This window comes from Helianthus annuus, chromosome 8 (genome assembly GCF_002127325.2).
Source record: "Helianthus annuus cultivar XRQ/B chromosome 8, HanXRQr2.0-SUNRISE, whole genome shotgun sequence".
Classification (NCBI taxonomy): domain Eukaryota; kingdom Viridiplantae; phylum Streptophyta; class Magnoliopsida; order Asterales; family Asteraceae; genus Helianthus; species Helianthus annuus.
Genome location: NC_035440.2, coordinates 90,736,143 through 90,750,939, shown reverse-complemented (window position 1 = coordinate 90,750,939; position 14,797 = coordinate 90,736,143). Strand labels below are relative to the sequence as shown.

The following is a 14,797-nucleotide window of genomic DNA, read 5'->3' as shown; positions in this document are numbered from 1 at the left end:
TATTGATGTTGTGAGTTGACTATTGTTGACTTGTCGGGTTTGATGACCATTTGTCTCTGAAAGATTGAGCATGTGATATCACATTTAAGCAGTTAAAAGAATTTTGGCTCCTAATTCCTTAAATAAATTCTCCAATATCACCAAGGGCCTCAATCAAACAAGTTATAAGTCCATCTATTTAAATGAAAATGTATAAGATGATGAAAGTGGTTACATGGATCATATTTATATGCTGGGTAAAAAGTGGTTACATGGATCATATAATAATCATTCATCCTACACAATAGGTCGAAAAATTGTCATATCAATTGTATGAGAGCCAAATCACATTACCATATGATTGTTTGACAGGCAAAGAAATAACCATTATGACCACTAACCAAGTCATATGACCCATATAACCTTTTATCATCCTATGGTAGGCGTGGTAGGTGACTTTTATTGACACCCAGAGTAAATAGTTTTGTATATTCAGATTTCATAACCGGTCCGGCAGACCTATTTCATATAGGGGCTTTTTATTTAGCTCTTAATGAAACTCGTAATTGTTCAGACCTTTTACTGATTCAGCACCTAAAAACGGTTTGTTTCGCGAGCAGATGTGTAACATTCGGAAAATGGAGCATGTATGTAGACGTAATAGTCTCTAACATTCATCTTTCAAAACCCTACCTAACTATCAAAACTCAAAAGTAATTTCCGAACAACAACAAAAAAACCAACCCTGAATTAACCCCCAGCCGCCACGAGCACAAACTTGGTGACTACGTAAACTGAATCTAGGGTTTGTTTAATCCAACGACGTGTTCGCACCATAGTCAACGAGTCTTCAATCCAATGTTAAATTGAACCCAACATGCAATCAACCATGGCCACAAGGTGCATCAGGGCTCGTGCACTCATCTTCCGGACCAACAACACGATGATGATGATGATGAATTCGACCCACACGTGTACAACCAGCAGTAGTACAGTCTCTCGTTCAATTCTTCCACGCAGTGGTTCTTCATCACACAGTTTTAGCAGTCGTGTTTTGACCGGACAGTTTGCCCTACGACGTCGTAATACTAATTCTTGGGATGTTTCAAGGAATTCTACCCACTTTTTCCGACATTTAAATGCTTTTGTTTCCGATTTTTCACCTCAAAAACCTGTAAGTTTTTTTTTTTTTTTTTTTTTTTTTTTAGGAATTGATTGAGCTCAGCTTGGGGGGGGGGGGGGGTGATGATTGATAGCTTTTTATTTCATGTTGGTTGATTTATTTTTGTTAATTTATTTATATTGTTGAGGATTGAGTAAGTTAGGTGTTTTTTGTGTTTATTACTTTGAAAAAGACTAGTGTATTAAAGTGTGCAAAAAGTAATATGCTCAAGTATCTTTACAGTCAAATTGTCAAAACAATGAACCGATGGTCATCGAAACAATTCGTTTATATTATATGAAAGTTTTTGAAGTTTAAACTGAGTTTTTGTAAGGGTAGGAACCATGGTTGATTAATTTTGGATGAGCTGGTTTATGAATAAGATTTGCATGATTTATATTGATTTTATTTTTTAATAGCCGGACGATAAAAATGTATAACATTTCTGATGTGTGTTTGTATATTTGTGATTAGCAGGGTTCTGTGACGAATGGGTTTGCGTCATTAACAACATCAAGTGGAGCACAAGGAACAAAGCATGATAAAAAAGACGAAAAGAATCTTGTTACGAAAGGGGATGAAATTAGTAACACAAAGATTCTCGGTACGCTAGCAAAATATTTGTGGATGAAAGATAACATGGAGTTTAGACTGCGAGTGATCACCGCATTGGGTTTCCTGGTTGGAGCCAAGGTGAGTAAATGACTCAATTTGGGTCAACCCAATCCAGCTCAATTTGACCCATCGCAAAAGTTTGCAGACTTTGACTCGTTACGCAACTTACATTTGCCAAACTGTATTGGTTTCTTATGGCTAAAGGAATTTACTTATTTTTGTCAAACCAGGTGATGAATGTTCAGGTTCCGTTCTTATTCAAGCTAGCCATTGATTGGTTAACAACAGCAACCGGAAACCCTAGTTCACTTGCGGAGTTTGCAGCCGCTAATCCAACCGCTTTAGCGGTTTTCGTCAGCCCTGCAGCTGTGTTGGTTGGTTATGGTATAGCGCGGTCAGGGGCTTCTGCTTTCAACGGTACTTCATTATGAAGTAATTGCTTATACTGCTTGTCTAAATATTTATACACCCAAAAAAAAATCTTAGTAATTAATCAAAATATTATCTTAGTTAGTTTTCCCTTCGTATTTATAGACAAAATACCTTTATTGCCCCTCCTGGTCTCCTCATTTTCACACTTTTTCGTTCATATGTATCGTTCCAGAGTTGAGAACCGCAGTGTTTTCAAAGGTCGCATTGCGGACTATTAGATCAGTTTCGAGGAAGGTAAATACCATACTGAACAACCCCCCCCCCCTCTTTTGTGGGGGCGGGTGGGGTGTGCATTTGACCAATTTTATTTACGTAGAGATATAGGGTTTCTTAATACTCGGTGTACTACAGGTTTTTGCACATTTGCACGAGCTTGATCTTCGATATCATCTAAGGTGCGTTTAAAGTGATCGAGTCTATTAATTACACTAAATTTGTTCTTATGTTATAACCTATAACTTCAAGATTTTTACAATTTTTATTTCACTGGAAAAGCACGTAGTAAGGTGTAAAATTTGTGGTGTTGGATTTACGTTTTAAAACCGATTGTTTGATTATTGCGTCATTATTACGGCCCGTTTTTTAACAGCTTTAAAAACACATCCACTCATTTTTACGACTCGTATTTTTACACTGAATCATATTCTGATTTTTCAATACTACATAATCAATTTTAAAACGTATTATGTGATATAGAAGGTTTCTTATTTACTCTTCTGTTTGCAGTCGAGAAACAGGGGCTTTAAATAGAATTATTGATCGTGGTAGCCGAGCTATTAATTTCATCCTTGGGGCCATGGTATTCAATGTTGTACCGACAGTATTAGAGGTAATCTTTTTTGTTCTCTTTAATATGGTGCGTATACTGTTTCTTTATTGTAATATAGCCATTATATCAAATGCTGTATGTATGTATGTATGTATGTATTATTCAAAGTTATATCCCATTTTTGTTATTTAAATCATTTTGTTGCTTAAATTAATTCATCTTGTGTTTTCAGATTACAATGGTAGCAAGTATTCTGGCATACAAATTTGGAGCAACGTTTGCCTGGATTACTTCTTTGTCGTTTGCCGCATATGTTGCCTTCACGTTAACAATAACACAAGTATGACACTTCTTTTATACGGGTGTGTTTGAAATTTACGACTTAAAACCGTACAGACGCATCAAACACTATTCTCTACTCCCCGTTTAATTACGGCTTATTATTTGAGTTTTTATTCGATATCACGTATTTTAACTTATATGTTTTTTAGTGGAGGACTAAGTTCAGGAAGATAATGAATAAAGCTGATAACGATGCAAGCACTAGGGCCATCGATTCACTTATAAATTATGAGGTGAGTAATTCCCGTATGAAATATAATGCTACTTTTTGGTGCAATTATTATACTTTTATCTTTCGATTTTTTATTAACCGAACTAATACTTTTTTTGGTCAGACTGTTAAGTATTTTAACAACGAGCATTATGAAGCTGAGGAGTACGATAAATATTTACAGAGTGAGTAATTTGCCTCTTTTATAAAAAAGTTATAATATGTGACATCACTGGATGTAAATGTGATAATAAATTATACTATACCTCAGGGTATGAAGATGCTGCGTTAAAGACGCAGCGTAGTCTTGCTATTTTAAACTTTGGTCAAAGTCTAGTGTTCAGTATTGCGCTTTCATCAGCTATGGTGTTGGCTTCAAACGGCATATTGAATGGTCAAATGACTGTTGGTGATCTGGTATGCCTTTTTATGGTCTTAGTACAACATATATTCCTCACAAATGTAATTTATTAATTAAGAAATTGTATATCGTATGTTTTAATGTGCACAGGTTATGGTAAATGGACTTCTGTTCCAGCTATCTCTTCCTCTCAACTTTCTTGGAAGCGTTTATCGGGAAACTATTCAGAGTCTTGTTGACATGAAATCCATGTTTCAACTGCTAGAGGTAGAACTCGTGTCTTTGTTCTATGTTTGTGATCTTTAGATCTTGATATATGGGTTAGGATCAAATACAAAGGATAAAATAAATAAGAAGGGTAAGAAGGATTCTAGTCCATTGATCTTAGATTTGGATGACTAAGATTAGTTGTAGGGAAAAGAAGATAATAGAAGGGCATAAAGGGAATCCTATATTTATGGATTTTCTCTCTCCACATGCAAGGCACATGCCAATTCCCCTATCGATTTAAAACGCCCATAACTTTTTCATACGACATTTTTTTTTTAAAAAAATTTACCACAATAACGAGCGTTTTTTTATCTTTAATATGAGTACCATATTATCATATAAAAATAAAATAAAAAATTTCATTTTTACTGGGTTTTTTTTGCATTGTGTTAAAGGTTCAGGTCATTGTGTCTTTTAACTGGGTTTTGGTCAGTAGAGTTTCTATACATTGTGTTATTATCAAAACCTATAACACAATGTTTATTTGGGTTCTATCCATTGCGTTTTTATAAGAACCTATAACACAATAAATGACACAATGAAGATGGTGTTATATCTGGATTTCTATAAATTGTGTTATTAGTTCAGGTCATTGTGTTTAATATGTTATTCATTGTGTTTTAATATGTTGTCCATTGTGTTTTAATTATTTGTTCAATTTTTTTATTATCTTTGTTCATTGTGTTTTAGTTTGTTGTGTATTGTGTTTTTGGTTTGTTTTCCATTGTGTCTTCATCTGCTCTCCATTGTGTCTTTTATCTGTCGTCATTAATTGTGTCTTTTATCTGTTGTCATCAATTGTGTTTTTATTTAGTGTGATACTTATTGTGTTATATGTTATTGCCATTGTGTTATACGTTATGGTCATTGTGTTTTAGTATGTAGTTCATTGTGTCTTTATCTGTTGTCATTGATTGTGTTTTTGATCTACTTTACATTGTGTTTTACATCATGTCCATTGTGTAATATGCAACTGGGTTTTTGATTTTTTTTTTGAAAAATATAACAATATGGTACTCATATTAAAGATAAAAAAACGCTCGATTTTATGGTATAATTTTTTTTAAAAACAAATGATGTATAAAAAAGTTACGGACGTTTAAAATTGAGGGGGAAATAACATGTGACTTGCATGTGCATATTCTCTTTCCTCTTGTAGATAAAATTACCCTTTTCATTTAATTAATCATAGGACACTTGTCACTCTCTGGTGGCTTCTTACCCTTCTTATTTTTAAATACTTTGTATTATAACTCAACCCATCTATTATTATGTCAGTGAAACAGTTTTGTTGTCTTTTAACAGGAGAGGGCAGAAGTTGGAGACGCAAGTGATGCGAAGCCTTTAAAGTTAGAAGGAGGTAGAATCGAATTTGAAAATGTTCATTTCAGGTGAAATATCTTCTTTTAGGCAATAATCCATACATTTTTTTTTGTGAGCATATTCTTATTTAATGTTTCTGAGCTTGTTTGTGGTCATCATTTAGACAGAAAGCATTAAAAACGCAAACATCATATAAAGATATTAGTTTGGTTATCCACTAAGGGGGTTCTTGAATGTGTGTTTATATTGATTGTTGCAACTTGCAGTTTGATTTTTTTTGGTTAATATTTATTGTCAAACTAAGAAATTTAGTCATTGAGATAAATCGTAAAATGACTGCCGAACATCACTATAGTCATTTTTTGAACACAGTCAGAAAATGACTGCTGAACGTCACAACAGTCCTGTTTTGATCATCTTTTTTTGTTAATATTTATGGCCAAAATAAGAAATGTAGTCATTGAGATAAATCATAAAATGACCGACGAACGTCACAATAATCATTTTTTTAATACAGTCGAAACTCCCTAAAATAACGGCCAAAAGTTCCTTGAAAACTAATAATAGTTTCGTGGATTTAGCTGCTGATGTGTAGTTTGTTTTCCCGTATCTTTAGTTATCTTCCAGAAAGAAAGATTCTAGACGGAATATCGTTTGTGGTGCCATCCGGCAAAAGTGTGGCTATTGTTGGAACTAGTGGCAGCGGTAATGTTTCTCGTCTAGTCACTTGTTTATCAATCGATGAAAGCTATGAAATGTAGTTAACCAGTTAAGTTTAATTCATGTGTAGGTAAATCAACCATTCTTAGGATGATATTCAGGTTCTTCGACACTAATTCTGGCACGGTAACTCATTCTTTAACCTTTTCTTTTTACTGTTATTTTATGATGGATGGAGTAATATACGTGCTGGATTACAATTTCATATGAATTGATAGTGTATTAGGTGGTGGTCAAATGACCGTGTTGGGTGCAAATGGGTAGGCTAAACCTACATACAGAGGTGACAAATCGGGTTTCGATTTTTTTTAATTTTTCTTTTATAAATAATTAGCAACATATATGATAACTAAAGTCATTTTGTTTTTATAGTAAACTAGTTTATTAATAAAGTTATTTAAGAGGTTAGTGCCCTTGCTGTACACCAGTACCAGTACCAGTACCGAACCATACCGATCGAATTTCGGTATCAATTCATTACCCATTTTTCGGTTCAGTACGGTACGGCCGTACGGTGGTGTTTTACCCACTTTTTACCTTCGAGTATTGTACCGTACCAGTACCCATTTTTCGGCGATTTTGGGATTGAGGTACCGAGTTCGTCCTTATATTTGACTCGGTTCACCTGTTTTTTTTCAGCTAAAAACTTTGATTTTATCTGTTGATCTGTTTCAGATTGACCCATTTTTTCATACATTGGTTGATATGCTCAATTTCCCAAGTGTAATTTTTACATGACAGGTGAGGGTAGATGGTCAAGATATTCGGAAAGTTACACTCGAAAGTCTTAGAAAACATATCGGTGTGGTCCCACAAGATACGGTAATTTATTTTATTTATTTTTTACTTTTTATTGAATTTTACATTTCGGGCTCGTTATATATTTCTTTTAGTCTATGCATGATTCAGATTTCAAATTTTTCTTGCTTTGAGCAGGTATTATTCAACGATACAATATTTCATAACATTCACTATGGTCGTCTTTCGGCTACACCTGAAGAGGTTATTTGTTTTTCTTTGTACTATGCTATCAATATTATAATAAAATAAATTAGGAGATTTCATTTCGACTAATCGATTTACTTTAAACAGGTGTACAGTGCTGCTCGAAAAGCAGCAATTCATGATACTATAATGAACTTCCCTCAACAATATTCCACTCTCGTAGGTGAACGTGGGCTTAAGGTAAGTCCCTATTTAAAATAACATTTCAAGTGAAGAAACTCTAGAATCATCGTCATACTCAGTAAATTCCACCAATAGCAAAGCTAAGGTAGGGTCTGAGATGTAGACAACCTTACCTCTACCCCATAGGAATAGAGAGGCTGCCTTCAGTGAGACCCCCAACTCGATTGTAGTTTTGCATCAAGCCTTGGACCTAAAACACATAACACTCGAACAAACGGGACAAAGACTGATTGGTGCCTGTACCCCCGTGTCTTTCAGCTATCAACGTCACCACATGATACATGATTAACCATCCGCCGCTTTTAACGTTATTTTCACCAAATTAGTAAAATAACGTTAAAGTTAGTACCATTTCACTTTTGCCCCCGAGCGCCCACACATATATACATTATATGTGCACACCGCAAGCGGGGCAACAGAAGAAACTCTAGAATACAATAAGAAAATAAAATATGAACATACAATATTGTAGTGAAAAAATTGAAAGCGGAGTTTGATGGGATTTGGGTCTTAATAACATTTTCATTTGTTTAATATTACAGCTTAGTGGCGGTGAGAAACAACGAGTTGCACTAGCGCGTGCATTCCTGAAAGCTCCTCCTATTTTGTAAGTTTCTTTTTTTTTCATTTATTTTAATAAAATTTCGGCTTGAAGAATTCCAATTAACAAATTAATTAATTAATTAAAGTTACGGATAGTTAAGTAACCATTACCTGCCTCTCTCATGCTTGTGTTTCAATTTTTTTTTTCTTAAGGTTGTGTGATGAAGCAACAAGTGCGCTTGATAGCACAACTGAAGCAGAGATTCTGACTGCGTTGAAGTCACTTGCCGATAACCGAACAGCAGTCTTTATTGCTCATAGACTTACAACTGCAATGCAGTGTGATGAGGCAAGTCCTATTTCATAAGTATATTGTTAGAAATTGCCATTTGACCAAGAGAAATATCTTTTTGGTTTCAGATTGACCCATTTTCACATACACTGGTTGACCAGAGTTTGACCAAGAGATATATATCTTTAGTTAATTTTTTTTATATATTTCAGATTATTGTTCTGGAGAAAGGATGCGTGGTCGAACAGGGTCCTCACGAAGTTTTATTGTCAAAAGGTGGTAGATATGCACAACTCTGGTCGCAGCAAAATAACACAGTTGATGATCTTGATGCAGCCATCAAATTAGAAGCCTAAAATCAATCTCTATATACATATAGTAGTCATTGCTTGTGTGATTCAAATTCGGGTCAGGGTTAGTTGATATCGGTTTCTCTTTCATTGTATAGTTTCAAATGTTTAATCCCGATTTTAGTGTGATACTGACTGACTGCTATATAACATTCAATATTTCTATTATACCACTTTTAGGTGCTGTTTGTTTTTTTAGAGGTAAAATGTTTGCAGTCTGTGGACCACATCTGCAGACATCTGTAGCGGAAGAGGTGGACCAAACCTCTGCAGTCTGCAAGAAGACTGTTTGTTTTCTAACTTCTGCAGTCTGCCGAAATAGGCTGAAATTTAAATAAACTGAAATAAGAGTTGGATAACAGAGTTTTTCAACATTCAAATGAACTGAAATTTAAATAAACTTAAATTTTTTAAACTTAAACAAGTTTTTCACCAAGTTATTTTATATTTTATTATCTAGTGTGAAATACATAAATATTGAAATGATTATATTACATATTACATATTGGTATCATTTCAAAGCTCTAAACTATATGTTTAAGTTGGTATATTATTATACAATTAAAATTAATATTGTGTTAACTATACAACTCTTATAAATTGTCTTAACATGTAATAAGGGTGTAAAAAGAACAAAACAATAGTAAAGAATTGATGCTAGAATTGATTGCCCTTCTATTCAATAACAATATATAGGCAACACGGGTGTGCAAAAAAACCGAATTAATTGACAAAATCGAACCACATAAAAAACTATTGGGTCGGTTAATTGTTTTTTGAAAACCGAAAGTAGCATTTTTGTACCCACCATAACCGAACAGAATAGACAGAGTAAAACTTTTGTCGGATTTTCGAATTTTCACCATTTTTCAATATTTGATGTTCATTTTCACTAATTTTTCAATATTTGATGTTTTTGGTTTATAATTTATAAAAATTTATGAGTTATATCATATAGTTTTGGTTGAATGTTTGTTTGAATTTCTGAATTATATCACATCGTTTTTTTAGTATTCAATAATGATTGATATTTATATTATAGATTATATGAATTTTTAAAACTATGTGGTATTCTAATATATAGATGTGCATAATAAGAATTTATTCTATGGTCAAAAACAGTTTTGAGCTATTGTCAGCTAGGCCTACATTCACGGTTAACTGACCTGCTATAACCTTCAAAACCGATTAACCAAAACTGTCATAACCGATCGGTTATGATTATGGTTTTTCATAACCGACATCGTAATCATAGTTATGGTTTTAGGCCAAAACCGACTCATACACACCCCTAACATGCAGAAAAAAAAAACAAACAAAAAGTAATTTAATAAAATGCAATAGACAAGGGGCACATACTAATTTGAATACTTCAACAACAAACACATAGATCATCATAAAAGTTTGTTGCAATAAACATTCCGGGTGTATGGTAACATAAATAAGTTATTGAAATGAAAATTCATAATGAACTTTCAAGCATATTAATTGCATACAACAAGTTGCTGAAAAGCTTCATTTGTTCAACTTCTAGCCGAATGATGATCGACAAACCCCCGTCGTTTATGGGGCTTGGTAACACAAAACACATACCTTCTAACCGGATCCGTAAAGGCCCCACGAAGACGGGCGGGCCCCATCCAAAGTCCGCATCGTGAATCCCGAGCCTACCCCAACTTACTATTCTTATATTCGCGTATTCATACGAAACTATAGGCTTTTGATCAAGGTGTTGTTCGAGATAATCGAGTGCCGATTTTAGATAGTCACTATTCATGGTCACTAAAGCATCATGGATTTTACTTGCGGCGTACCCGATAGGTTGCGATTGAATTTCACCCGCCGTCGCTATGGCAGTAGTTGTGAAGTTAACGTTCCCGAAATAGCCCGGTGGAAGTTGTGGGCGTAACCGTGCGCGCCCATTGGTGACGACGTAAACCTTGGTGCCAACATCTTCACACAGCCAGCGGGATTTACAAACGCACTTCCAAACATGGCCCGCAACGATTTCAAAAGTGCTGTAGCGGATTGTGTTACCATCTTCCTTTGATGTTGCTCTAAGCATGTTGAGTTGGTTTCGTGTTAACTTGAACATTGTGCACACAGTTTTGGGTTCATCTATTGGGACTTGGCGTAGCGAATTCATTGTTTGATCTTGGTGGTATTCAACGTGCTTAAAAACGGGTTGTGGTGGGTCCTGTGCACGAAGGAGGGTCCGGTCCATGAAGGGTGGGTTAGCGATGTCGAGGCCACGAGCTATATCGGACCACGCGTTTGTGAAGTGCATCGCGGATGTGCCATCTACAACATAATAGTGAAATGCAACTACTAGTGAAACTCCACCACATCTGAAGTGAGTTACCTGCTCATATGAATTTGGTATTACATACATGCCAATTTTAATCAATGCAGTAAAACAAGGTTTTGGAGGCCGAGTTTTCGCCGAGTTATCACTACAAGGTAGGCTGCCGACGTCACTTTGTTCAACTCTGCCTAATTACTCAGAGTCTATCAAACGTGGTCAAACTCGGCCAGAATCGGATCTAGTAGGTCAACTCGGGCCGAGTTTGACTTTAAAAAATAAAACATAATTTCTATGTCTATCATATTAAAGAATTATATGGAGTAAAGTACACGAATGGTCCCTGTGGTTTACCAAAAAATTGGATTTGGTCCTTAGCTTTTCAAAGGTACATTGATGGTCCTTGTAGTTTGCACTTTTTAATGCATTTAATCCCCAACCAACAAATCCAAAGGTTTTGGAAAAAGCTAGGGACTAAATGCGATACAAAGTGCAAACCACAGGGACCATCCACGTACTTTTGGAAAAAGCTAGGGACTAAATGTGTTACAAAGTGCAAACCACAAAGACCATCTGTATACTTTTGGAAAGCTAACGACTACATCAAAAAATTTGGTAAACCACAGGGACCATCCGTGTACTTATCATTTTTCAAGAAATGAATATCAATTTTTGAAATAGCTTACTATTTGAACATTTTTTTTTGATATTCACACATTTTGTTATAATTATAAATATCAATAAAGTTATAATATTTGACATACATATAATTTCTTTTCATGAAAACTAATTTCATTATAATTTAACATGTCTGGGTACTCCCAATCGACCTTCTATGGAGCGCCTAGCGACTTTTGCAACTGTGGTTTTAATTAGAAATAATATTCAAATTTGTAAAAGAGTTAAATGCAATTTTAGTCCATGTGGTTTGGGCCATTTTGCAAGTTTAGTCCAAAGGTTTCAAACGTTACCATTTTAGTCCAATTAGTTTCAAGCTTTACCATTTTAGTCCACTGGGTTAACTTCGTCTATTTTTTATGTTAGCTAGAAGGGTAATTCGATCATTTTATATGGTCGAATTGCCCTTCTAGTTAACAGAATTACATATAAAATGACCGAAATGCCCTTCTAGTTAACAAAATAAAGGGATGGAGTTAACCCAGTGGACTAAAATGGCAACGTTTAAAACTATTTGGACTAAAATGACAACGTTTCAAACCTTTGTACTAAATTGACAAAATGACCCAAACCACAGGTACTAAAATGAAATTTAACTCTTTGTAAAATATATTACGCCTGCCATTCCAGCTTTGGTTAGGCGGTAGAGGCTCTTGCCTCTTGTGAACAACAGTGGCATGTGATAGTCTGATAGACTATGATTGATTTGATGTAATTTAGAAGTATAGTTATACCTGGGAGATGAGGAGAGGAAAGGATTCAATTCCGAGCGAGTAATCAACCGTTGGAACGAGTTTCAAATACTCCAATCCAGGTGCAAAGTCACCAAAATCATCGATAACGCCATCCGACTCAGCGTCCACAAACAACGCCCCTTGTCCTCGACAATCGATCTCAATACGCCCATCTTCGCCTCGCTCTAGCCGCCCTCCCAACGGGTAAAACGCAACCAACGCCTTGCTCAAAGCGTCCTTCATCACTCTTGTATCGAAAAAGTTGGGAGCACCATTGGGCCGGTAAAAATACACTTGTTGCGCATGAAAATTCGGGGCCATGAGGTCAAGGCTAGATAGCCATAGCCTTTTCGCCTGTGTCTCCTCCTCCTCGGCTGGCCTCACCATCGTGGATTCTCTTACCACCACCTTCATTTGCTTAACAAAACACTGAGAAAAGAAGGTATGATGTTCTTCTTCAACTTCTAATTTCTAAAACCCACTTTGGCCGGCCTCAATTATTTGATAGTTTAAAAAAGTCAACCGAATATTCTTTTTCAGGTGCAAAAATTATATATTCTAATGTTCCTCTTAAAGTCAAAGGGTCCTAGAATCAATCTCTATCGTCGGATGAAGATGAGATCAAATCTCAGCCATTCAAAATACACGAAACCTTCTAGACGGGGAGGTTTGTACACGGTTGGAATATTCAGTTTTACATCGGTTTGCCATCCTCATGGTGGGCATCTGTAGGAAATAGGTTCACCTTTTGTAAAATATAATTACAAAATATATCATAACGAAACTCTCGTTATTTGTAGGAAATATCATTGTACAATACCGGTTGCAATAACTAAATAAAAGAATATAAATATAATTATATATACCAATCTTGATTCAAGCCGCATCTCTGGTGGGTGCTTCACGCGCACTTGATAGCATCCTAGACTCGAGTATTCATCATCTTGAGTCTTGAAAAATAGTCACTGACTGCAACAAAGAGCACACTAAAACGTTGACGATTTTGGTTGAGGCACGTGTTCAACACGCTTCCCTTAAAACAGATTTCGTGCCTCTACTAAAGATGACGCGTCTGTCTCCCAGGGTACAACAGCCGAAGCAGTCTGTACTGCCGGAGATGGCTCACCGGCCTAAGGTTACATCCAGTAATTGTAGTGTTTGAACTCATGTGGTGGAAATAATTAGAGAGTACTCATCTCTCTAGTTAGTGTTCAAGTGTTCATACTACTTCTAGTATTCTTCATGTTTCAAGCAATATCCTATTCTTGTTGTAACAAAAAAAAACACATAGCCTACTATTTGAACAAGACTAGTGAAAGGATCCACTTAATTATTCATTTAATTAGTCACTTAATTAGAGACTTAAAAACTCTAATAAAACTAACTAAATACTCAAGAGTTACTTTTTTATTTACCACATGAATATTCTAATTAATATTTATAATTTCATTAAATTATAAATATATTTAATATCCATTCACCAAATTTCCAACAATCCCCCACATGAATGGAGATCATTCAAAACACTTAAAATTTCCAATGTAACCTCGACAGTTGAGTTTTGCATACGATAGGTAGGTGTTACCCTTTGAACCTTCGCTCATGAAATGCACTTAGCCCACTAGCTCTGAGTAGATCTCGATGTCTTTGAACTCGTCTGCGGTTTGTGTAGACGACAATACACTTCACACAAGACTCTCCCTAGCCGGGTCATCTCCTCATAGTCGTGTCCAATAATGGTCGTGGAACACATTCCTGGTTCTGCGAGAGCTCTAGGAATTGTGCCCTCAATTTCATTCGAAGCGACCCCACTTCTCTCTAACATAGGTGATTCTCCTTAGATCATTAAAAGCATTGTGGTTATCATGATCTATCCAAATTATTTACCACATATTATGCTTAGCCTCACACTTGTCACTTTTAGGAATGGACTAGGAAGTTTATTAATCTTTATAATAAACTACCTTATTAAATGCGTAAGGTTATTCCCCCACAGTGACCTCGCTTATTCATACAATTAGGTTTTCCTATTGAACTCAATTCTTGGGATCTCCAGTCTACTGAGTTAGGTTTCCATCATATGAACTTCATTTTTCAAGGGCTTCAGTCCCATTCCACAACTTGATCTCTAATAAACCCTCAGGTTGTTGGATCCATAACATTAGCAAATAACTTTGCGTATTTGAGATCAGTTGTGTAACAACCCTCGGTAAAACCGACACCTCTCGTAATAATTCCGACGCCCTAATATATTTGTAAATACATCTATTTGTCTTTATATGCACCCCGTATTTTAAAACCGAGCCCAAAATAGATTATATTATATAAAATAAATAAAAACAATAAAAGTTAAGTTGAGGCGGGCCGCATGGGCCTCACCTCAAGCTTATGCGGGCCGCGCGAGAGTGTAACCAGACTTCTCTTAAACCATTAGTTCAGGCGGGCCGCGTACATGTTGGGGTAAGATAACGCGGGCCGCGAGCGACCCAAATTGTGGCATGACCCGGTGCGGCCACGTGTCGAACT

General features: G+C 35.7%; 2 protein-coding genes across 3 annotated transcripts; one reads left to right on the top strand and one right to left on the bottom strand.

The window, feature by feature from the left end:
- The first annotated feature begins 699 nt into the window (after positions 1-699).
- LOC110873432 (ABC transporter B family member 25, mitochondrial) lies at positions 700-8,741 on the top strand. Of its 2 annotated transcripts, none has more exons than XM_022122355.2 (20): positions 700-1,153; positions 1,616-1,834; positions 1,987-2,173; positions 2,361-2,422; positions 2,540-2,583; positions 2,915-3,017; positions 3,190-3,297; positions 3,449-3,532; positions 3,635-3,695; positions 3,782-3,927; positions 4,022-4,138; positions 5,447-5,532; positions 6,081-6,169; positions 6,255-6,310; positions 6,926-7,006; positions 7,121-7,186; positions 7,277-7,369; positions 7,915-7,979; positions 8,129-8,264; positions 8,420-8,741. In XM_022122355.2, exons 1-20 carry the CDS (start codon positions 857-859, stop codon positions 8,561-8,563), a joined length of 2,244 nt encoding a protein of 747 aa, XP_021978047.1. In that variant the 5' UTR covers positions 700-856; the 3' UTR covers positions 8,564-8,741. The 2 variants fall into 2 exon arrangements, with proteins under 2 accessions (XP_021978047.1, XP_021978048.1); XM_022122356.2 differs by having other exon boundaries at positions 702-1,153; positions 1,619-1,834.
- A 1,157-nt stretch (positions 8,742-9,898) lies between these two features.
- On the bottom strand, positions 9,899-12,826 carry LOC110873433 (shikimate O-hydroxycinnamoyltransferase). The gene is made up of 2 exons (XM_022122357.2): positions 12,272-12,826; positions 9,899-10,919 (listed from the first exon to the last, which is right to left on the bottom strand). The coding sequence occupies exons 1-2, from the start codon at positions 12,683-12,685 to the stop codon at positions 10,020-10,022; spliced, it is 1,314 nt and encodes a 437-aa protein (XP_021978049.1). The 5' UTR covers positions 12,686-12,826; the 3' UTR covers positions 9,899-10,019.
- Between the last annotated feature and the right edge of the window lie 1,971 nt (positions 12,827-14,797).